Source organism: Schistocerca piceifrons, chromosome X (assembly GCF_021461385.2).
Source record: "Schistocerca piceifrons isolate TAMUIC-IGC-003096 chromosome X, iqSchPice1.1, whole genome shotgun sequence".
NCBI lineage: Eukaryota > Metazoa > Arthropoda > Insecta > Orthoptera > Acrididae > Schistocerca > Schistocerca piceifrons.
In genome coordinates this window covers 345,448,923-345,475,127 of record NC_060149.1, presented here as the reverse complement: position 1 = coordinate 345,475,127, position 26,205 = coordinate 345,448,923, and the positions used below count along the sequence as shown (strand labels likewise).

General features: G+C 38.8%; 1 protein-coding gene across 1 annotated transcript in view; it reads left to right on the top strand.

Moving 5' to 3' along the window:
* The window catches only part of LOC124721780 (potassium voltage-gated channel subfamily H member 2), an 887,059-nt gene that overhangs the window by 614,813 nt on the left and 246,041 nt on the right, over positions 1-26,205 (top strand). The window contains exon 7 of the mRNA XM_047246894.1: positions 14,251-14,371. Coding sequence (XP_047102850.1) covers positions 14,251-14,371 — 121 coding nt within the window. The remainder of the gene's footprint in view (positions 1-14,250; positions 14,372-26,205) is intronic.

The following is a 26,205-nucleotide window of genomic DNA, read 5'->3' as shown; positions in this document are numbered from 1 at the left end:
ATCTCTCACCAATTGAAAACGTCTGGTCAATGGTGGCTGAGCAACTGGCTCGTCACAATGTGCCAGTCACTACTCTTGATGAACTGTGGTATTGTGTTGAAGCTGCATGGGCAGTTGTACCTGTACACGCCATCCAAGCTCTGTTTGACTCAATGTCCAGGCGTATCAAAGCTGTTATTATGGCCGAGGTGGTTGTTTTGGGTACTGATTTCTCAGGATCTATGCACCCAAATTGCGTGAAAATGTAATCACATCTCAGTTGTAGTATAATATATTTGTCCAATGAATACCCGTTTATCATCTGCATTTCTTCTTGGTGTAGCAATTTTAATGGCCAGTAGTGTGTGCTGATTCTCTGCCACTAAATAAAGCAAAGACAATTCCTTCAGTGGGCAAGGTCATGGGATCAGTGTTCTGGGATGCAAAGGCGATTCTGTTCATAGATTATGTCCCCACTGCCCAAACAGCTACTGGAGAATGCTATGCTAACCTCCAGGACAAATTGCAACAAACGATACATGAAAAAAGGCCAGGTTTAGCAAGGAAGAAAGTCATCTTCCATTAAGACAATGCACGCCTGCACACATGTGCTGCTGCCACAGCAAAATTACGCAAACTAAGGTATGAATTGTTGCCACACCCACCATATTTGCCTGATATGGCTCCATCAGACTTCCATCTCTTAGTAAAACTGAAAATTTTTCTTGGTGGATGAAGATTAACTTCAAATGAAAAATTGATAGCCAGAGTTAACAACTATTTTGCAGGCCCGGAGGAAACTCATTTTCGAGACGGGATCAAGGCACTGGAATATCATTGGACAAAGTGCATTAATCTACAAGGAGATTACATTGAAAAATAAAAAAAGTTTCAGTGATGTAAATACTTTTCTTCTATTCCATTCCAAGAACTTTCCAAACCATCCTCGTACCATAATGTTTGAATTTTTGTAAATGACAATTTTTTTTGTCACAGTCTGTGTGTATATCCCACCCCTGTGGACCTTTCTTTACGATATGTTTCAGTTAATCACCTGTTTCCTATTGGTTCTTTCTGGTCATTAATTTTCTGATTTTTTTTAATTTTTATTTATTTATTTATTTTTTTAATTTTAATTTTTATTTTTTATTTATTTATTTATTTTTTTTTAATTGAGCAATTTTACATCTGTAGGTAGTCTGTTATAGGGTAAGGCTCAGATACTGTGCATTCAGAGCCCAATAAGTACCTCATGGTATGTATTTTCCAGCTTTCTTAGGAACAGAATGTGTGGGAAAATTCCATACACTATCTGACAGCCTGACTATTCCTGCTTGCAGTAATTTGTCAGTTGCAGTTTTAGCTGCTCATAGTCTGTGTGGTGCTAGTGCATGTGTTTTGTAGTAGACCAGTGGACCTGTTGTGGTGTTACTTTTGTGCATAATTTTGTGACTAATGTCTCTCTGTTTATATGCCACACATGTCAAGGAGGGGGACGTGGGGGCCAGATGTAGGGAATGCATGCACACTATTAGAAAAATTCACTGTATTGATCTGTATCAGTGGTGGGTTGTGTGGTGCAGTATGCCCCGAATGTCCATATGTGTCATCTTCCAGGATCACGTTGGATGGTGCCTCATTCATGATAGGTGTTTGCAAATGGTGCTGCAGTTCATGCTGTAACATCCATCAAGAAGATTGCATGCCATCCTGTTCCCTTCCCAAAAAAGTACTGAAGTTTTCAATCCTGACTTTTCATTGTGTAACCTGAGATTCTGATTTTTTACTTCTTCACAACTCATCACCTGAAATCTAAAATGAATTTTTCACTCTGCATTGGAGTATGTGCTCATATGAAACTTCCTGCCAGACTGAAATTATGGCTTGGCTGTTTCTCAAACCCAGGAACTTTGCCTTTCATGGGCAAGTGCTCTACTGGCTGAGCTACCCAATCATGACTCATAACACATTCTCACAGCCTTACATCTGCCAGTACCTCATCGCCTATTTTCCAAAATTCATGTAAGTTCCATGTAATTTGCAAGACTAGCACTCCTGGAAGGAAGGATATTGCATAGACGTGATGTAGCCACAGCCTGAGGGATGTTTCTGAAATGAATTTTTCTCTCTGCAGCTGTGTGTGCTGCTATGAAACTTCCCAGTAGATTAAGACTGTCAGACCAGGATGCAAACAAGGGACCTTCACCTTTTGTGGGCAAGTGTATAATTCAGATTGTAAAGCCTGATGGTCATTAAGTAGTTTCAGGTGGATGTCACATCTAGAGAATTGTATTGGAATAGTCCCCTTCAAAATTGCATGTGAGTGTGCTGGCAGATTGCCAGTGATACCAAGTAGTGACTCTCCACTGCTGATTTGTCTGATACCACCTCACATTAGATCAGGGGAGAGGTCAAACTGACAGAGAAAATCCATGCCTGAGATTGTTTTATTGACAGAGTCAGAGTCAGTGTTTATAAGAAACTATTAATTTGTTGAGTTGTCTAACATGTACAGTCTACTACCATCACTTTTAAATGCTGCAGAACTAGTTTGGCATATGTGCTTGAGCTGTAGGTGGCTTTGTTGAATGTAGCAATCCAGAATGCTTGTTGTGGATTGAGTCCTATGTTTGTGTGGTTGCATAGCATGAAGCAGTTGCATGTCCAGTCACCAAGGTGGGTGGGAAACCATCACAGCAGTGGCCATGCCCCCTCTCTTGTGTGAGAAATGTTATCATCAGCCATGGGTGTGCCATTCATGGCTGGCTGGGGTCACTGCTCTTGCAGTAGGAAGTAGTGACATCGCTCTCATTAGAGTACATAATTACTCGGATCTTGTTGCCTCCTCATTGTTACAGGTAGTATGTCATGCCAGGAATATCTTGCTGGTGGTCATTGTTGTCAATTTTATCTGAGTATTGTTGTTACTATAGGATTGCAAAAGTCTGTCAGCCAGAAATACAGGGCTATTCAAAAAGAAGGAACAGATTTCAAACATTTATTGCTTCCAAACTACAGAAGATAGAAACACAATTCCCACACCACCACCGCACCCAGTACACTCACTGTGGGCCAGGAAAGAGCATGCAGTCGAATGAGCACAATGTAGGGAGCCAGGTGTGTGTGTGTGTGTGTGTGTGTGTGTGTGTGTGTGTGTGTGTGTGTTTCTCCTACAGTCTGAGAAAGGAATTTCATTACAAAAGCTAGCAAAAGTAAAGTTCTGTACCTTTCGTGTGTGTATCTGTCGCAAAGCAGCTCTTCTGCCTTTAAGTGAATCATTTCCTTCATTCCTAAATAAAACATTATGATGTGGAATGTGTCACCTGAACAAACAACCATAAACACACATTTCTTTTAAAAAATCCATTAGAATGAAATTGCTAAGGCTTTCATGGCCACTTGTTGACAAATTGCCTGTTGGCTTGTCTCGGGTTCTTTGGCCGACATTTGTTGGATAATTTTTCTGATGTTTCACCAGCACAAATGGCTGGGATTTTCAAAGTTTTGCTCTCTATTGCTGGTGGTGGACTGCAGACAAGCTCGAAATTGTAGGTTATATGAGGGTCGTCCACAAAGTAAGATCCATATATATTTCTATCTGCGGCAGCACTATGATCACAGCTCTGAGCATGTGCAACAGATACTCTGACTCAAGGAGAAGACATGTACATGATTTTCAGATTGCTGCTGCTGACATGGGTTTTGTAGTACTTCTTTATAATGTCAGCTGTAATTGAAAAGCCACCACATGTGAAATCAAATCTGTGATTCGGTTTCTAAATGCAAAGAAAGTTAAACCAAAGGAAATTCATTGGCAAATCTGTGAGGTTTATGGACAAAATGCTATGAGTGATTCAATGGTTAGAAGATGAGTCAGACTGTTCAATGAAGGACGTGATCAAGTGCATGATGTATAACGAAGTGGACACCCGTCTGTGGTTACTGATGAACTGGTTCTCACAAATGAAGAGAAGATTAAGTACAACCATAAGTTTACACTTAGTGCCCTTGCTATGGAAGTTCCACAAATCTCGTGATCACTAATTCATGAAATTGTTACTGAAAAACTGAAATTTTGAAAACTTTGCTCACATTGGGTACCCAAAATTCTTACTGAACAAACAAAAGATAGCAGATGGGCAATGCACTTCAGTTTTTGACATGCTACAATGAAGATGGCGATGGTTTTCTTTCTCAGATAGTCATGGGGGATAAAAATTGGGTATTGTATGACATGCCTGAAACAAAACGGCAGTCAGTAGAATGGAGGCACACTTCATCCCCAATGGAGTTTAAACTTAAGTGAATCTTGACACCTCAAAAAGTCATGTGCACCATTTTTTGGGACAGAAAAGGCATTTTGCTGATTGATTTCTTACCATGAGGCCAAACAATCAATGCAATGGTTACTGGGACACCATTAAGAAATTGCACTGCACAATACAGAACAAGTGCTGAAGAATACTATCAAAAGATTGTTATTTTTTTCCATGATAATGCACGACCTCACACAGCAAATGTGACTAAACAACTTTTACGGTAATTTCACTGGGATGTGTTTCATCATCCTCCCTACACCCTGGACCTCACTCCTAGAGACTTTCATCTCTTCTTACACCTAAAATCTGTCCTTGGTGGTCAACACTTCAACGATGATGATGAGCTGAAAGAACATGTTACTGCATGGTTGAATACACAGGTGGCAACCTTCTATGAAGAAGGCATACAGAAACTTGTGCCACGCTATGACAAGTGCCTAGAAAACTTTGGAAGCTATGTAGAAAAGTAGTTTAACAGTTGTTGATTTTTGTACAATATTTTTTCTGTATCTATACAGGTTTGTTTTATATAACCAAATGTAATTTAATTTGTTGACATACCTTGTATATACCTTGTGTGCCAATGTCCCAGGGCTTTTCCACAGTCATCACCACTGAGATTCTCCCCTTGCTACCTGCAGAAGTCATTCTCTGCAGCATGGGAATCCAGGATCCCCAGCCTCAAAGTGAGTGGATCCTGCATTCCCATGCTGCAGAGAATGACCATCGCATGTAGCAAGAGGAGGACTGCAGCAATAATGACCATGGAAAAGCCCTTGGATGTTGGCACACCAGATACAGACAACCTGCAGCCATGAGCTCATCTCCAGTGCACCACCATCAATGGAGGGTGAAACTTTGCCAATGCCAGCCATTTGTGCTGGGAAAACAACAGAAAAATTATCCAACAAATATTAGCCAAAGGGCCCGAGACAGAAGCCAACAGGCTGTTTGCCACTTGAATGACTTTGGGAACTTCACACTCACATTGCAGTATATTTACTATGTAATGACATACTTCATTAATGATAATATTTAAGAAAGTTTGTAGGGACTTAAACGAAATTTTTAAAACTGATGTGACCTAATTGTCAATTGTAAAAATTAAATTGAGCTCTTGTATTATTAATTTGTAATGTAATTTTAGCTATTCTAATATACTGGATCCCCATATGATAATAATATTATAATAAAGTTAGTTACAGATAAAATCAATACTAGAAAAGTCAGCTCTACACAGTTCTAGGGTGGGAGAAGGTTGTAAGAAACTCAAGTGGAATAAGCATAAAAAAAGGTTGGGACTGCTAACAGAAAACAAAGAATACAAAAAGGTAATGGTACATAATAATTTTGTAACTGTAACAAAAATAAATAATTACACAGATGATCTAAAACATTATGGCCGTTGCCCTCCTGGTGGCATTGTGGGCACATGGTGTGGAACAGAGATAAATGTGACATCATTCTAGTGACAATATGGGCCAGAAATGGGGAAATCGAATGATATACATGGCTTTCATAAATGGCAGCTTGTTATAGCCCTGTTTCTGGGAACAAGCATCTTTGTATACTATACAGAGTGCATTCCATAAGTAATGCGGCCAATTTTTTTCTGATGCAACAGTACACAACAGTGTGTTGTAACCAGCTGGGCTAAGTGGAGAGGGGTGTTAGCTTCAAAATGCTCTTTGTCTCATTAGGCTGTGAGCTGCTGGAGAGTGAGGACATGCTTTTCCATCAACCCCGTTTTGAGTTTATGTAACACGGCACAGTGGATCATTCTGTAGAGCAACGGTACGCTATCAAATTTTGAGTTAAACGTGGGAAGTCCACCACCAAAATGTTTCCATTACTTCAGCATGCCTTTGGGACTGATTGCTTGTCCAAATCACAAGTTTTCCAATGGCAAAAGTTGTTCATGGAGGGCCGAGAGGAGATCACCGACGAACCTCGCAGTGGACGGCCATCAACTGCACGAGTCGACGAAAATGATGCATGTGCGCGATTGTTTGAGCTCTGACAGACGGCTGAGCCTTCAATTGATAGCACAAACACAAAACATGTCTAAAACAACCGTTTTCTGCATTGTGACTGAAGATTTGAACATGAGAAAGGTGTGTGCCAAACTCATCCCAAAAGTGTTGACAGACGAACACAAGCATGTGCGAGTGCTTCGGTGCCGAGAAATGTTGGAAATGTGTGAAAATGATCTTCATTTTTTTAAACTCATTTATCACTGGTGATGAGTCATGGATTTTTGAGTTTGCCCCTGAGACAAAAAGGCAGAGCTCAGCATGGCACACCCCATCGTCACCCCGTCTCAAGAAGGCACGCATGAGCAAGTCCAGGATCAAAACCATGCTCATTGTCTTCTTTGACATCAGAGGCATTGTCCGCCACAAATTTATATCTACCAGGACTACAGTGAACTCAGCTTTCTACTTGGAAGTGTTCAAAAACTGAAAAGGAGGGTCTCGCGCTGCCAAAGTGGCATCAAGGACACGTGGAAAGATCACCACGACAATGTGCTGAGTCACAGCGCCTTCATTGTCAACGAGTTCCTGGCCAGGACCAACATCCCATTGATTCCCCAGCCTCCCTACAGTCCTGACCTGTTTCCCGCTGACTTATTTTTGTTTCCTCGGTAAAAAGGTGTCATAAAAAGAAAACATTGGGACATGATTGAAAGCATCCAAGCACATGTTACATCAACTGTAAAGGACAGTCCAGAAAAGGCATTCCAGGATGCCTTCCAGGCATGGAAACACGACCTCCAGAAGTGTATCGACACAAGAGGGTGCTATTTTGAAAATTTTTGATTATTTGTACGAATATATTCAATAAATGATTTTTTGTGAATTTGGTTGCATTACTTATGGAACGCACCTTGTAGTCATGAGCATCTAGGGAAAGTGGTTGAAGAATGGTGAAATCATGAGTAGGCGACAAGGTGTAGGACTTCCCTATCTCATCATAGAATGTGGAGATCAGAGGTTTGCCCAGTCTGCAAGTGAACTGTGGCATATCTGATGTCAGTGTAAAAGCCTGGTGTACGCACATATTATTCAGAATGCACATGCTCCATCAGACAACCCATGCATGTTCCCATGTCAACTCTACAACATGGTCAGTTGCAATTGCAAGGGGCATAAGATTATCGAGACTGGACTCTATATCAGTGGAGATACATTGCCCTTGGTTTGATGAATCATGTTTCTTGTTACACAGCATCACAGGTCATGAATAAATGCGCCATAATCAAGGTGAATTTCAGCTCAAAACATTTACCATGCGACGAATTCAGGCTGCTGAGGGCAGTATCATACTATGGGTCTGGGGGCATTCACCTATGCTTCCTTGAGCCCTGTGGTAGTAATCAGAGACACCACAACAGCTATGGAAAATATGAACATTGTTGTGGATTACTTGCATCCCTTGTTGATTGATGTCCATCCTAATGTTGTTGGCATCTTCCAGCTGGATAACTGTACATGTCACAAGTCCAAAATCATGCCACACTGGCTTGGGCAGCATGGTAGTGAGCTCATGTTGATGCCTTGACCAGCTAGAAATTTTGTGTAAATCATCTTGTATCCTGCTACAGTCACTCAACAATCACAACTTCCAGTACACTGGAGCATCATCAGCAAACAACCACCGATTACTGCTCCCCCTGTCCATCAGATCATTTATGTATGTAGAGAATAAGAGTGGTTCTATCACACTGCCCTGGGCCACTGTTGATGATGCCCTTGTCTCAGATGAACACTCACCATCAAGGACAATGCACTGGGTAGTGTTACTTAAGAAACCTTCAAGCCATCCACATATCTGGGAACCTAATTCATATACTGTTACCTTCATTGACAGTCTGCAGTGGGCCACTGTGTAAAATGATTTTCAGAAATCTAGGAATATAATCAGTCTGTTGTGCTACATCTGTGTTTTGTAAGCTATTGAGTGAGAAAAGGGCAAGCTGAATTTTACACAAGTGATACTTTCTAAAACTGTATTGAGTAGTGGACAGAAGCTTTTGCTCTCAAGGAAATTAATTATATTCAAACTGAGAATATCTTCAAAAATTCTGCAGCAAACCATTGTTAAGAATATTGGTCTGTAATTTGTAAGGACACTTGCAGATTTAATCTTAACACTATTCAAATAGCTCGAAGTGCGTGCCAGGATCTCTTGTCATTATACTCCATAGGTTGACCAGTACAGAGGCAGCCTTCTGCAATAGAAGATTTGTTGGCTGCTGTAAAAGTGTGTGAAGTTTATGCTTCATACACTGATCTTCCATGGTCCAAATTGTCTGATCATGTGTGACATGTCATGACTGCATAGAATGTGGTAGACACCCACCTTACACAAACCAATATCATCACTTACTTGCTAAAAAAAGTTCTAACCTTAGTTGGTGCTTGAGACACACACTTCACATCATATCTCCATCTAATATGAGCAATCCTTTTGGAAATCTTACCTGCATGAGACAAAAGGCCATAGACTTAGATGCCACTGAGTCATGGTTGGTCAGTTGTGCAACGCACATCTGATCTGTCTTTCACTATAAGCATTCTGGTGAAAAATGGCTTCAATGTTGACTAACTTAGCTGACAAACTTTCATGGTCTGAGATGAAGTTAATAACTACCCTTTCATGGCACATACCAGACACTGAATGAACAATATTTCCAGTCACACTGTGTCCAAGATTCACCATTCAGCTGATCCTAATAAAATGCTGAAAATATCAAAGTAATTATCAAATGAAGTAAAAATAATTTCTTAGAGACAAAATACAATGGTGAGCAAATATATTGAACTTTTTCACTAATAAGTGTGATACCATCTCATTGCATGATGCAGTTAGTGGCAAGAGAAGTAATGTGATGCATAACTTTCACAAATATTGGAACATAATGGCCTTGACACTGTATCGAAAGTGAAATTGCACGTTGCAATCTAACTCTTCTTATACAAAGTTTATCAGACTTCAGCAAGCAACAATACATTTCCTCCCCATGGAGGTGAACAATGTGAAACTCAAGTTTCTTCCACCATGTAACTTATAGGAATGGAGCCAGGTAATGTCTTCGACAAGCACCAATGTTTTGACAGGTAAAAGCCCTGTATTTTTTGAGGTACAAATGCAGTGTGTGTGTGTGTGTGTGTGTGTGTGTGTGTGTGTGTGTGTGTTTTTGGTTTTGGCTGAAGACATCACCTGGCTGTATTCTCATAAGTCATTTACCCTGAAGATGTCAAACCCATAAAACAATTGAGAGCCAGTAAAAGAATTTCATGCTGGAATTTAAAATGTTCACGATATACATGCTGTGTGGTGTCAGTTGACCAGTCATTAGAAATGTAGACGTCTATAACAAACAGTGGTTGCCCTTGTAGCCAATCAGTGTTATTGCTGAGGCTGATGGTAAACTAACATCCTATCCCATCAAGTCAAATCAGACCATTCCTACCTTTGGTCCTCCTACTACCCTACCACAATATTATAAGGAGTAGGATAGATTGCTACTCACCACAAGGATAAACCATTGAGTTGCAGACAGGCACAACAGAAAGAGTGTTACTCATGCAGCTATCAGCCAAAGCCTTCCTCAGCAAAAAAAAAAAAAAAAAAAAAAAAAAAAAAAAAAAAAAAAAAAAAAAAAAAAAACATACACTTATTCAGACAAGCAAGCACATATATATATATATATATATATATATATATATATATATATATATATATAACACACACACACACTTGGCTCTGGTCAGAGCTACTGGTAGTGGTGTCCAAGTGTGCATGAGGTGTGCTTGGTTGTGCAAATGTGTGTATGTTTTCTTTGCTGTGGAAAGCTTTGGCTGAAAGCTGCATGTGTAACAGTCTTTTTGTTGTGCCTGTTCGTAACTCAGTGGGTCATCTTTACAGTGAGTAGCAATCTGTCCTATTCCTAATATTGTTGTTACCTCTTGTCACCATTATTGAAAACACATGATGATGATACAGTAAACAAAAACTGTATCTATTTCTTCAGTTGTCACATACACTGTGGAAGTTGGGATAGCTTCCCAAGCAAATCAACAAGTCTCATTAACATACTTTATTTAAGCAGTATCTTTTGTTCTGTGCTCAACATTTGCAGAATGCATTTGTTCTGATATGCATACTCCAGGGTAATACATATGGATCAAATGCTTATGTACAAATCGGATACAAATTGATGAACAATTAACCTGCAATCTGCCTAAATATCTGTCTTTTAATGCTCACTTAGTGACTTTGACTTGATCATATCAGTTGTGGATTTTTTTAAAAGTTTGAGGTGGAGAAAATGGCACCAACAGATATTAGAAGGCCAGAAGACACAAGTTTCTACATTCACCATCCTTCTGTAAATCTTGTTGTACAAGATGCTCTCTCTAGTCAGAAATTGTATCATAGATTGCAGCACATCTGTTGGATAAATGCACCACTGAAACCATGTGTTATGATGTGTCAAGTGATACCTGTGAATGTTGGAACTTGTAATAAGTTTGTTCACATTTTTTATGCTATCCTGCAGATGATGCTGCACCTGTTTGGATACAGAAGATTTTATTGTAGTGATTCTTGTAAATTCTCACTTTCCTCGCAATGCTACATATATTGTAATAAAATTGAACAACACAGTTTTATAATTTTTCATACATATTATCAAAAGTATTTGTGTTTCGCAAACATTACTAGTGAGCCTTCATGATTTATCAGGAAAGGACTAAATCAGCGTTTTAGAGGATACAGTTTCACAAACAACATTATAATCATGAGCATGAGCTGACAGTTGTGAACAACATGGAATGTATATTCACTGTGCAACAGAATTAAAGGATCACTATTTCAGAACCCTGTAACTGTCTTCCATTGCGATGCTTAAGTTTGAAATTTGGGTCAAAGGTGCCTACAACCATTCTCTATAACGGTGCAAAAGCCCTGCAACATCACCCTCGAACTTGACAGTGCTTCAAACAGCAAATTTCAGAAAATGACAAGAGCTCAGATGTTCATGTGATGTGTAAGGTGGGTTAATGATATCACATTGGCACCAGATTTCACCACAATTCTGCACAATGCCACCATGAATGTGTCATACAACAGGGAGCTTATCACAGCCACTCTTACCCACATTTCACCCCTTATTTTGATGCCTCCTGAATGGAGGATATACCCACAATGCCCAGCACTGAAATCACGCAGTTTTCTTATGAGTGGCCAATAAAAACAGTTTGGACACACCACCACTCAGAAATGACATGAAAAGGCCTCAGGGGCTGGCATGAAGAGTGTCAGTGAAACCACCCCTTCCCTTGGGATGTTGAGTCCCACACATTTCACAGTTGAAAACGACAGTGTGCAGTGTGACAAGCAACATAAAGACATTCTTGACAATCTTTGATGCTGCTGGCATGTCCCTGATGCTTCAACCCTTCTCTAAGGATATCATGGTGTAGTGGCCCCACTGAATGTGATCTCACCCCTTTTGAGTGACGTGATCTCACCACTCTGGGGTGCAGTGCAGCCACAATTTTTGCTTTGGTGTACAGGTTGGAACCAGTAGGGTCCATTCAAAAACTTTGAGAAAATTTAGATGTGGTCTGAAATAGCAAAGAGTGCTTATGTTTTTTTAGTGCCCCTGTTGCAAACTCTCCTATGGCATGACTACAGATGTGTGCAACATTGACATAAGCATGAGTCAATTAGCAGAGGGTCCCTCTAAGACCCCCCCCCCCCCCCCCCAACTCCCAGTTCCCACAACCCTTGGTGGCACCCACACATATTTGTTGAGACTTTTAAAAATGTGTATTGATGGAGAAAACTTACAAAGTAGCTGCAGGTAGATGACTAGGTGACACACCTCCAATGCCAGTTGCCTGCCTGCAGGTGCTTAGGAGTACTTCACAGGTTTTCTCTGTAAAGACATATTTTTAGAATTCTCAGTACACCATTTCACCATTACAGAGGGAGGTAGCAGGCACCTTTGGATTAAATTTTAAACTTATGCATCACAAGGGAAGACAGTTACAGGGTTCTGTGATCATGCCACAGGAGGGCATGAAACAGGCACACTGAAAATGCATAAGAACCTTTTGCTGCTTCAGATCAGACTGAAATTTTGTTGAATGGTTTTGAATGGTCCCCATTGATTCCACCCTGTACATCAGAGCACTCGTAAGAAAACCATGTGATTTAAACACTGGGTGTTGTTGATATTCATATCAGATATCCAACTGGAACATAACATCATCTTTTCACACTATTTTGACAGTCCACCTGGTCTCCAGCTTCAGGTGAGTAAGCCATCACATTAACTTGCCAGAACTCCAGTTCCAGTGAGTTAGTGTGACGGCTTATTCATCAGAAGATGGCAGCCAGGTGGACCACTGAAATATTGTGTTGAGATGACATTATGTTCTGGCTGAAGACTCAATATGTATGTCATCAATTACTATGCCAGGAAAGTTTATGGTGCCACTGGGTGTTGTAGTTCTGACCTCCATTGCAGAGGCATCAAAAGAAGGCTTAAAAGGTGGGTAAGAGGGGCTACAATGACCTTTTCATCATGTCACATGTCCATGGTGATGTTAGTCAGAACTGTGGTGAAATTTGGTGCCGATTAACACACTTTACATGTCACATGAACTTCTTAGCTCTCACCTTATTTTCGCACATTGTAACACCTTGATGTTATAGGGCAGCATGCCTTTTCACCATTACAGAGGAATGTAGCAGGCACCTTTGGGTCAAATTTCAATCTTATGCATCACAATGGAAGACAGTTACAGGGTTCTGCAAAATGATCCTTTAATTCTGTTGTGCAGTGTATATCTAGACATGATAGCTAATCACAGTTACCAAATATGTAACCGTTACGTTAAAGTTTAACATTCTTAGTGTAATATAAATTGTATGCTCAAAATATTGTATTGCTCAATAACATATGATCAAAAATATTGTATTTATTTCCTAATGAAAATGTTCTTATCATAAAATAACATTTATGTATCATGAACACTTTCTTACAACCAAAATAAGACATATCTGATCGTTATTCAATGTACATACCAATCCATTCTGCCCAGCTTCCTTTTATATTTCAATACTGTGTCAAAACTGAAAGAAAATATCAGAGAACTAGAACTATGGTGATTAGGAAGGATGTCTGGCCAATACTTACCCTCAGGATATCCAGAGATCTTTGTCTGCTCTCAACCTCACAACAGGTGTGCTCTCTGAGTGTGGTCTGAGTGATCTTTGCCCCCCCCCCCCCCCCCCCCCCCCCCGTTCCTACCTTTCCAAACAGCTGAGAATGGTACTTTTCATTTGTTAATGCGTCTATTTGCAGTACTGGATTTCACCTCTTGAAGATAACCAAATTTTCCTTTTGGTATGTAGTAAGTAAGAATTCAGTTACCTAATTGATTGTTAAAGTGAAACAACTCCACAAATACATTGTTAGTTTTAATTTTAATAATGAACAGCCTCAGTTGCACTGTTTACCTAGAATATACCTAGGTTTCAATCGGGACAACCCAACCTTCTTCAGAATAACAGTATCTATCGTTTGTCCATAGTGGACATCGTCAAGCTAAAACTACAAACCCATAAATAATTTGACGATAATTTATGGATTTGTAGTTTTAGCTTTACGATGTCCACTATGGAAGTACGGTACATACTGTTATTCTGAAGAAGTTTGGGCTATCCCGACTGAAACCTAGGTAAATTCTAGGTAAACGGTGCAACTGAGGCTGTTCATTATTAAAATTAATATTTATACAATTGCTGACAGGGCCATGAAATGTTGAAGATATTTAAATACATTGTTGTTGTAATTCACTAAAAATTTATTTATTAATTCAGAATGTATTGTAGCAATTATTCAACTGAAAATTTGTTTGCCTCTCTGTTACAGTCCCGCTACATCACTTCATTGTACTTCACATTCAGCAGTTTAACTTCTGTGGGATTTGGAAATGTAGCACCAAATACAGATTCAGAGAAGATGTTCACTATCTGTGTTATGTTAGTTGGATGTAAGTGGTGGTTTTAGTTTTTTTCATTGCTTTGCATGAATGGCAATGTAGTATAGGATTATAGAGCAGCTGCATTTTAATTAATAACAAAAATTTACTATGTGGATAATCTTAAGCATGATAATTAATTTTCTGTCCAAGTTAAATGAGCTAATGAAAAACTGTATACCATTGGAGTTATTGTATTATGGTAGAAGCAGTTTGCACTAATCTGCTTCATGCTAATTCCATGAGAATCTGTCAAATAACTAATTTCCAAGGCTTTAAAAATTTTAAATATTACATATCTTTCTGTAAATTGCACAGTGTAAATACTGAGTAGTGAAGTAGCAGGTATGAATCACAGTATGAGTGTACAAACAAGGAATGGAAGGAGTAAAAGTAACAACTCAATACGTATTTTAATCATTGAGTGGTCAATAGGCAAATAAACAAGACTGAAGGGCAATATAGAAATCTCTCTCTCTCTCTCTCTCTGCTCTCTCTGCTCTCTCTCTCTCTCTCTCTCTCTGCTCTCTCTCTCTCTCTCTCTCTCTCTCTCTCTCTCTCTCTCTCTCTCTCTCTGTGTGTGTGTGTGTGTGTGTGTGTGTGTGTGTGTGTGTGTGTGTGTGCTTTGTTCTGGGTTAGCTCTAAAGAAGAAAATGGGCTACTAAAAGCTTAGCAGTTTTGCAGTCTTATTTATATTTGTTTTGACTGCTCAACAATGCAACTACGTGGTGAGTTATTACCTTCATTCCTTTCATTATTTGTATTCTATTCAGGACTTAACAATACTGTAACATTATAATTTTTGGCGTGTGTTTCTGTCATCTGACTGATTTGTTTTCAAGCGTACATCACTGTAAGACCGCATTCAAAAGCAGATTGGTACTGTTATTGTCTTGTTAAGGAATCTTCCTTTTTCCTCTAGGAAATTTATAAGAAAATTAATATGGCCAAATCCCATTTGGGACACACTAAGACTCCATAGACATAAGATATGCATTCCAACTTCATTTCACTTCCTTCCAAACTGTAGTATGTTAACTTGCATCTATTACTTCTTGATGCTATATTTGTAGTTTTGTAGTTATTATTTTTTATTTGTAAAAGAAAATGCCATGATATTTCGTAGTTATTCCAGAACAGTGAGGGGGAGTTTGTAACCACTGGAAAATATTCCAAAAGGTACAGTGGTATGTCTTATTGTCTTCATCAGCCATTAACCTTTCACTCCTGGATGTCGGCCTTTTCCAGTCTCCTCCATACTTTACAATCTCACATCAGAGTTTATCTTACTTGTTGGCTTTTGCCATCACTCTCTCATTGTCATCCCTTAGGTCTTTCCATACTGCATGGAGTCTGACACAATATCTCTTTAGTCCATAGTTTATCATTTAACTATATGCCAAACCCATTTCCATTGCAATTTTGTAAGTCACTATTATGTTCTCAATTACTCTTTTTTTCCATTTTCATTCCCCCCTTTCCAACCCCCCCCCCCCCCCTGCCCTTGTATTATGCTCAGCATACATTTTTCCATTACTCATTAGGAAACCTCAATTTTTGAACAGTCTGAGCACGTAACAGACATGTTTCACTTCTGTAATTTATTACTGCCTACATACCTTGGTTGTAGACTTTCTGTTTAAGCTACATTGGGAATTTACTTCTGAATACTGCATTTTGTTTTCCAAATGAAATGCAAGTACATTTCATTCTCCTGCTTATTTCTTTAAGTGTCCATTTGCCTTTTGTTTTCAGCAGTAATTGGTATACAGATTTGTGAACTGTTTCTACGACATCATCATAAATCTTTACTATTTTTGCACCTGCATACCCTTTGTACATTATTTTGGTCTTATCATAATCAATCTTCTTCAGTTCCTTTGCTGAGTTCTTCTGGATCTGAAGCAGACAAGACACTGTTATCTGAAAATCATAGGAGGTTCAGATAAGAACTGTGTGTACTAACCATTTCTACATCACATTTACTGATATGAAGATATCTTCCACAGCTACAGAATTTTGATTTGGTGATATGCAGTTCCATTGTCCAACTGAACTTTTCACTCTCATAGTGTAACCAATTGGAAGCTCCGCCATATATTCTACAACAAACTGGTGTACATTGATTCTATTCCTGTTGTGACAAGCATCACTTTCCAATAGCCTAAAAACATATTATGAAGTGCCAGGTGCTATTCATTCCTTCTTTCATTAGCTTATCCTGCTACAGTATCATGTTAACAAGAGCTGAAAATACTATATACTTTTAGATTTTACTGGTAATGGTTATGATGATTTGCACTGTCTTTAACTATAAAGATTTTTTGTATGTACCAGTATGCTTGTTCAAGGCCACAAAATAAAAGTAAAAGCTGATGTTTTTCATTTGGGTGTCAGTTATTTGATTTCTGTAGCTACACAGTAGTATTACAGTGCAGTCTGGAGTTAGCACAGTTACTATGCACCTATTAGTTATCTACAAATTATAACAGGTTACATGTGATATATTATAACAGAGAAAGAAGCCTGTTACCACTGTAGACAGTGCCACAAGTTACCCCAAAAGCTGTAACACAGCACACGTCTTACTAGCACATGTGAATCCATCTGATGATGGAGGTTTAAACTATCAAAACGCATTGTGGATATACTTAAACAGAGACTGATAACACTAAACTTGTTGTTTCATTTGATTATTAGTGTAACTTAAGTTCACTATGTATGAGGCATGTATGAAAGATAAAGTGTTTGATTTTGAATTGTCTTTGCATTGAAATGGGTATTGTCATCCAGATGGTATGATATTTTGGTAAGGGGACTTGTTCCCTTCATCAGGCAGTACTGATTGCCTTTCACTGGGAGGTATCTTATATATTTCCTCCCTATTGATCCCAAACCCACAATCCCCAGGTGCAGCTACAGTGATGTGTAAATATAAGTGCACTGCTGGGGAACAAGTCCAGTCCTCAGTGGCCATGTCATCAAGCTAGGATCAAGACAGTAATAGAGTGGAAGAGGCATGTCACATGGTGTGGTCTGAGATATTCATTTGATATGGAATGAATGAACCTTCTCACTGAGTGGTATTTAGCACACTTAAGGCTGGATCCAAAGCCTTACTTAGTTGAAACCATCAGTTTTTCCCCCTTAGTTCAGTGTGTAGCTGGATCTTTACAAATTACTTGAAGACATAATTTCACAATGTCTTGGCCTGTTGCCACAACTTACATCTTTTGGAAATGTAGTGCTCTGTTACAGATAACATTGTTAGTCATCCTTTATATATGAAATGTGTACTCTCAGCCCACCTTTCCTGTACTGCCCAGATGATCTGGCCTACGTAAATTTTCCACAATGGCAGAGATGTTGTAATCTTATGGTTTCCAGAATCCTAGGACAACCTAGTGGACCCCAACAGTGCTTTCACCTTGGGTGGTGGGTAAAACAGGTGCTTTATATTATATTTCCACAGTATTCTTCCAATTTTCACACATGTATTCCCTACATATTGTATCTACAGAAAGATAGAAGGTGATTCGATCACATGTAGGAAAAGGAAGACCATCTTACTTGTTCAGACCACACTCCAAGAGCATGAAAAGATTTTGTCCAGAAGTGACTGTATCCACCACACTTCACATATTATCTAAAGTGCATAAAGGAAGGGTGTCACTCCACCCCATCATTAGCAACATTGACACACCTTTATACGAGCTAAACACTTGACAGTGACAGTCAGCACCTTCATTGTATGGAATTTGGTAAATTTCACAAAGCAGCTTCAGAGCTTTGAGATGGTTTCCCTCTAAGCGACTTTCTAAACATCATAGTAGAGAAGTTCATACCATTACTGATGAAAATATTTGAATTCGTATTTATATTGATATACTTTCTGTCTGATGGAAAATCATATGGACAGGCTGACGGAGTGGTAATGGGCTACCATTATCACCAGTAGTAGCCAATATTTTAATGGATAGATGTAGAGGAGCCACCTTAGTCAGCAGTCCACAAGCCCTCATGCTTTTTCTGATGTGTAGGTAAAATATTTGTTTTCTGGCTACACAAATTACACTAATTACAAGACTATTAGCAACATTTTGTATGATTACTTGGTTTTTGATTATTCTTCCTCAATAGCACCTTTAAACTCATAGTCTCTTACAGAAAATTGTCTGGACAATCTAAAAAGTTCCTCCCTGACAACTCCTTCTGTTCTGTAGAAGAATTTCTATTACTGTAATGTGTAAAAAGTAATATATTGGAATTACTAACTCACATCTGTATGTATTAAAACAATGCTTCATGAATGTTCCCCATGTAACCATATTTAAAAATTAAGTTGTGTTTTGTATGTTCCACATCACTATGATTTATCGCACAGATGATTCCTGGAACCTGAAGCTAACTAACTAAATATCTAACTTTGTTAATAGGCAACAGACACAACACCCTGCATTTTATGTTGAGGTGACAAAAGTCATGGGATACCTCCCAATATCATGACCTCCTTTTATGCAGCTTATTACAGCAGCTCAACAAGGCATGGACTCAACAAGTCATTGGAAGTCCCCTGCAGATATATTGAGCCCTGCCGCCTCTATAGCCATCTATAATTCTGAAAGCCCCCCCATGAACCATGGACCTTGCCGTTGGTGGGGAGGCTTGCGTGCCTCAGCGATACAGATAGCCGTACCGTAGGTGCAACCACAACGGAGGGGTATCTGTTGAGAGGCCAGACAAACATGTGGTTCCTGAAGAGGGGCAGCAGCGTTTTCAGTAGTTGCAAGAGCAACAGTCTGGATGATTGACTGATCTGGCCTTGTAACATTAACCAAAACGGCCTTGCTGTGCTGGTACTGCGAACGGCTGAAAGCAAGGGGAAACTACAGCCGTAATTTTTCCCGAGGGCATGCAGCTTTACTGTATGATTACATGATGATGGCGTCCTCTTGGGTAAAATATTCCGGAGGTAAAATAGTCCCCCATTATTGTGGCCAAGATAGATACGAAGCCCACGCCTACTACAGTAGTACAAGTTTATATGCCAACTAGCTCTGCAGATGACGAAGAAATTGAAGAAATGTATGATGAAATAAAAGAAATTATTCAGATTGTGAAGGGAGACGAAAATTTAATAGTCATGGGTGACTGGAATTCGAGTGTAGGAAAAGGGGGAGAAGGAAACATAGTAGGTGAATATGGATTGGGGGACAGAAATGAAAGAGGAAGCCACCTGGTCGAATTTTGCACAGAGCACAACATAATCATAACTAACACTTGGTTCAAGAATCATGAAAGAAGGTTGTATACATGGAAGAACCCTGGAGATGCTAAAAGGTATCAGATAGATTATATAATGGTAAGACAGAGATTTAGGAACCAGGTTTTAAATTGTAAGACATTTCCAGGGGCAGATGTGGACTCTGACCACAATCTATTGGTTATGACCTGTAGATTAAAACTGAAGAAACTGCAAAAAGGTGGGAATTTAAGGAGATGGGACCTGGATAAACTAAAAGAACCAGAGGTTGTACAGAGATTCAGGGAGAGCATAAGGGAGCAATTGACAGGAATGGGGGAAATAAATACAGTAGAAGAAGAATGGGTAGCTTTGAGGGATGAAGTAGTGAAGGCAGCAGAGGATCAAGTAGGTAAAAAGACGAGGGCTAGTAGAAATCCTTGGGTAACAGAAGAAATATTGAATTTAATTGATGAAAGGAGAAAATATAAAAATGCAGTAAGTGAAACAGGCAAAAAGGAATACAAACGTCTTAAAAATGAGATCGACAGGAAGTGCAAAATGGCTAAGCAGGGATGGCTAGAGGACAAATGTAAGGATGTAGAGGCCTATCTCACTAGGGGTAAGATAGATACTGCCTACAGGAAAATTAAAGAGACCTTTGGAGATAAGAGAACGACTTGTATGAATATCAAGAGCTCAGATGGAAACCCAGTTCTAAGCAAATAAGGGAAAGCAGAAAGGTGGAAGGAGTATATAGAGGGTCTATACAAGGGCCATGTACTTGAGGACAATATTATGGAAATGGAAGAGGATGTAGACGAAGATGAAATGGGAGATACAATACTGCGTGAAGAGTTTGACAGAGCACTGAAAGACCTGAGTCGAAACAAGGCCCCCGGAGTAGACAATATTCCATTGGAACTACTGACGGCCGTGGGAGAGCCAGTCCTGACAAAACTCTACCATCTGGTGAGCAAGATGTATGAAACAGGCGAAATACCCTCAGACTTCAAGAAGAATATAATAATTCCAATCCCAAAGAAAGCAGGTGTTGACAGATGTGAAAATTACCGAACTATCAGCTTAATAAGTCACAGCTGCAAAATACTAACACGAATTCTTTACAGACGAATGGAAAAACTAGTAGAAGCTGACCTCGGGGAAGATCAGTTTGGATTCCGTAGAAACACTGGAACACGTGAGGCAATACTGACCTTACGACTTATCTTGGAAGAAAGATTAAGGAAAGGCAAACCTACGTTTCTAGCATTTGTAGGCTTAGAGAAAGCTTTTGACAATGTTGACTGGAATACTCTCTTTCAAATTCTAAAGGTGGCAGGGGTAAAATACAGGGAGCGAAAGGCTATTTACAATTTGTACAGAAACCAGATGGCAGTTATAAGAGTCGAGGGACATGAAAGGGAAGCAGTGGTTGGGAAGGGAGTAAGACAGGGTTGTAGCCTCTCCCCGATGTTGTTCAGTCTGTATATTGAGCAAGCAGTAAAGGAAACAAAAGAAAAATTCGGAGTAGGTATTAAAATTCATGGAGAAGAAATAAAAACTTTGAGGTTCGCTGATGACATTGTAATTCTGTCAGAGACAGCAAAGGACTTGGAAGAGCAGTTGAATGGAATGGACAGTGTCTTGAAAGGAGGATATAAGATGAACATCAACAAAAGCAAAACAAGGTTAATGGAATGTAGTCTAATTAAGTCAGGTGATGCTGAAGGAATTAGATTAGGAAATGAGGCACTTAAAGTAGTAAAGGAGTTTTGCTATTTGAGGAGCAAAATAACTGATGATGGTCGAAGTAGAGAGGATATAAAATGTAGGCTGGCAATGGCAAGGAAAGCGTTTCTGAAGAAGAGAAATTTGTTAACATCCAGTATTGATTTAAGTGTCAGGAAGTCATTTCTGAAAGTATTCGTATGGAGTGTAGCCATGTATGGAAGTGAAACATGGACGATAAATAGTTTGGACAAGAAGAGAATAGAAGCTTTCGAAATGTGGTGCTACAGAAGAATGCTGAAGATTAGATGGGTAGATCACATAACTAATGAGGAAGTATTGAATAGGATTGGGGAGAAGAGAAGTTTGTGGCACAACTTGACCAGAAGAAGGGATCGGTTGGTAGGACATGTTCTGAGGCATCAAGGGATCACCAATTTAGTATTGGAGGGCAGCGTGGAGGGTAAAAATCGTAGAGGGAGACCAAGAGATGAATACACTAAGCAGATTCAGAAGGATGTAGGTTGCAGTAGGTACTGGGAGATGAAAAAGCTTGCACAGGATAGAGTAGCATGGAGAGCTGCATCAAACCAGTCTCAGGACTGAAGACCGCAACAACAACAACAACAACAATTCTGAAAGTCTTGCCAGTGCAGGATTTAGTGCATGAGCAGATCTCTCGATTATGTCCCATAAATATTTTGATGGCATTGATGTTGGGTAGTATGGGCAGCCAAATTGTTTGCTCAAACTGTCAAATATGTTCTTCAAACAAACTGTGAACAGTTGTGGCTTGGTGACTATTCCATCAGTGTTTGGGATCATGAACTCCATGAATGGCTGTAAATGGTCTCCAGGTAGCTGAACATTACCATTTCCAGTCAATTATCAGTTTAGTTGAACCAGAGAATGCAGTCCATTCCATGTAAACACAGGCCACACCACTATGCAGCCACCACCAGCTTGTACAGTGGCTTGTTGACAACTTGGGTCCATGGCTTCATGGGGCCTGTGCCACACTCAAACCCTACCATCATCTCTTACTGACTGAAAAGAGAACTCCTCTGATCAGGCCACAGTTTTCCACTCATCTAGGGTCCAACCAATATGGTCACAAGTCCAGGAGAGGCACTTCATGCAATGTCATGCTGTAAGCAAAGGCTTTCATGTCAGTCATCTGCTGCCATAGTCCGTTAATGCCAAATTTCATCATACATTCTTAATGGATATGTTCATCATACATCCCAAATTGATTTCTGTCATCATTTCAGGCAGATTTGCTTGTCTGCTATCACTGAAAACTCTACAAAAATTCTGTTGCTCTCAGTCATTAAGTGAAGGCTGTCGGGCACTGAATTTTCCATGATGAAAGGTAATGCTTGTAATTTGGTATTCTTGGCACACTCTTGAAACTGTGGGTCTCAGGATATTGAATTCCTTAATGATTTCTGAAATGAAATGTCACTTGCAGCTAGCTCCCACTACCATTCTGCATTCAAAGACTATTGATTCCCATTGTGTGGCCATAATGACATCAGAAACCAGTTCATATGAATCACATGAATACAAATGACGGTTCTGCCAATGCAGTGTACTTTTATGGCTTGTGTACATCATACAGTCATCATCCGTATATGTGCATTCATGGTCCCATGATGTTTCTCACCTCATTGTATGTTCCCTTATTGGCATATTTATTCTGATTTGAACTACCATGGAGTGATGACCAGTCATTTACACAGTCCCTCATATAATTATCAGTTCATTATTTTTCATTGCGTCAACCAAGCAAGCAATCCTACTTGTTGATATCAGACAGTATAGCAATAATCCAGTGGTAGCTTTGGAACAAGTATTTTGCTAACATCCTTTCTCATTTAACTTTTACATAACACTGATTAAATGTTCACTGCATTCACATATAACAAAGGCTACACAAATGTTCACTTGTAGTTGTTCATGAGCTAATGACTATCAATGTAATAGTTTTCTGAAGTAAACATCCACCAAAATGCTATGGTATAATCAAGGATCCTTACACATTGAGGCCATTTATTCACAATAGAGATGCTAATTGGTTACTAGCTTATTACAGACTTTGACAAGGAATTGTTGATTGTGTCTTTGCTATGTGTAAATGCTTTATGCACATTATGACCAAAACGATGACACGAACTATCGTAGAGATATTGCCTTAGTGATCATTAGCTGCAGACTCTTTACATAAGAGCAGACAGTGACACAAAGATGTTCACCAGTTTAATTCTAACGACCAAATCTTACATACACTTTAAAAAAAGAGATGTCAGTTGTGTGATTGTAGGGTGTGCAGATAATGGTGTGGAGATATTACTCAGCTGTATTCTAGCCAAGAATTTAGGACTGAAGACTGGTATATGAATATTTTGTGAATTTAGTAATTACATTATATTTTATAATAGTGCAAATTCCATATTAAGGGGTGATGTCAACCTAATAAGCCCAACAATAATTTTGTTTAATAGAGTGATAAGTGATTAGGAAAGGATTAAAGTTCAATATATTATTTGCTTAACACATTGTACACCTGTGCCATGGATACTTATTGTCATGTAAAATTTCCTGGCCCATAATTTACTAATTTAGGTAAATTCTTAATTAATAAATTATTTCAACAAACAAATGCATTTTCTAATCCAGGATAATTAAGGCAACAAACATAAAGTGTCAAACATGGGAATTAAGCAAGCTGAAGAACTTAAGTGGTGAACATTCTAATGTGGAGCAAAACTTTAAATACAGATATTTTTTTAATTAATTATTTTTCAGAAAAGTGAATGTTGTTACCATAAAGAATAAAATTATGGTTATCGAATCAGCTATGCCAGTTTCCTAAGATTTACTGCCTAGCTCATGACTATTTTCACAGCCACATGGCTTTGTAACAACTTAAATTATTGATTTATTTTCAGTAAAGAAGTTTTATGTAAAACTAGTTATGTCATGGGAAGTAGCAGTTGTTAAGATATAAATAATAAGATTAATTGCATAAATAAGAACTTGGCACTTCTGTATATGTTTTCTCTGTGCATAAGTGGAATCATCTGAATGAAAAAGAAAATTATTTAAAGGACTAGATTGGTAGCAGGTGAAGAAAAATCCTCTTTGCTACATTTCATTTTGAACTAACTGCACCTTTACATCAGATTCATGATCAAGACAGATGAAAGGAATGAACATCATATTCTGTGTGAGCTCATCAGTGGGTCGACTACATCCTACACTACAGAAGGAAAATGTAACTTGGCCAAATAGACTTATGAAGGACCTGACGATGATGAGATTAAATACAATTAGTGGTGGCGTGTTTATTGCTGTTAAAGTAGTTTGCCTTGGAAGGAGATTGAAACAGTTAATTCATGTGAGTTAGTATGTGTAGAGGCTATAGCTGACAACCAGAATAAATTAATAATTGATTCCTTTTACTGACCCCCTGACTCAGATGAGATATTTGGTGTGAAATGTTCAAAGACAACATTAGTCTCATTTCAAACAAGTACCCCACATATCAACTATGATTGATGGTGGCATCAGTTTACGCACAACGTATTGGAAAAAGTATGTGTGTAAAGTTGGTGATAGGCATAAAATGTAATCAAAAATTGTATTCTATACTTAATCTGTAAATTACTTTAAGTAGTTAGTTTAAGAGACCATTCAAATTGCAAATGTTTGTGAAAACATACTTGGCCTCTTAGCAACAAAGAATCCTGAGCAAACAGGGAGTATCATGATGGATACAGGGATTAGTGACCAGAAGGTCATTGTAGCAATACTGAACACTGTAATATGCAAACCCACTAACAATAAATGCAAAATATATCTCTTTATAGAAACTGATAAAAATCCACTTCAAACTTTCATGAGAGACAGTCTCATCTTCTTCCAAACTAACTATGTAAAGGTAGATCAGATGTGGCTTCTATTCGAAGAAATAGTGTCAAAGCCAGTTGAAAAATTTATATCAAATAAATTAATAAGCAACAGAAATAGTCCCCAATTGTACAAATCATGGTCAAAAAGTTATTGTGGAAGGAACAAATTTAAAATAATGCAAAATCTACAAGATAGGCAATGTTTCACTGAAGCTTGAAATTTAGTGTGAACTTCAATTTGAGATGCTTCTAATAGTTTCCACAATGAAATACTCCCTCAAAGTCATGCAAGACATCAGAGAGCTTCTTCTTGCATGTAAAGTAACACCAGTGGCTAGACGCAACCACTAATTTTTCTGCCAGAGTTTCTGAACATGGTTTTCTGAAGTTCCTTTACAAAACAGGTGAAGCAGATGTTCCAAAATTCAAATCAGGAACAGCTGCAAACATGAGCAAGTTAGAAGCCAATATCATTGGTGTAGGGAAGCAACTCAAGTCACTCAATAAAGGCAAGTCTTCCAGACCAGATTATATACCAGTTAGATTCGTTTTTCAATATGCTGATATAATAGCTCCATACTTAGCAATCACATAGAACTGTTTGCTTGATGGAAGATCCAAACCTAAAGGCAGGAAAGTTGCACTGTTCACACCAATACTGAGGAAACAAAACAGGAGTAATGTGCTGAATTACAGGCCCATAACACTTACATTTGTTTGCAGTAGGATTTTGGAACAGATACTGTGTTTGAACATTATGAATTAAGGCCACGGTTAGTACAAACTGATGGTAGGTCATAAAGTAAAACAGAAGTGAAATCTGGCATTCCCTAAGGAAGTATTACAGGCACTCTCCTGCTTTAATCTATACAAATGGTTTAGGGGAGAATCTAAGTAGCCCTTTTAGATTGTTTGCAGATGATGCTATTGTTTATCATCAAGTAAAGTTGTCAGAGGAT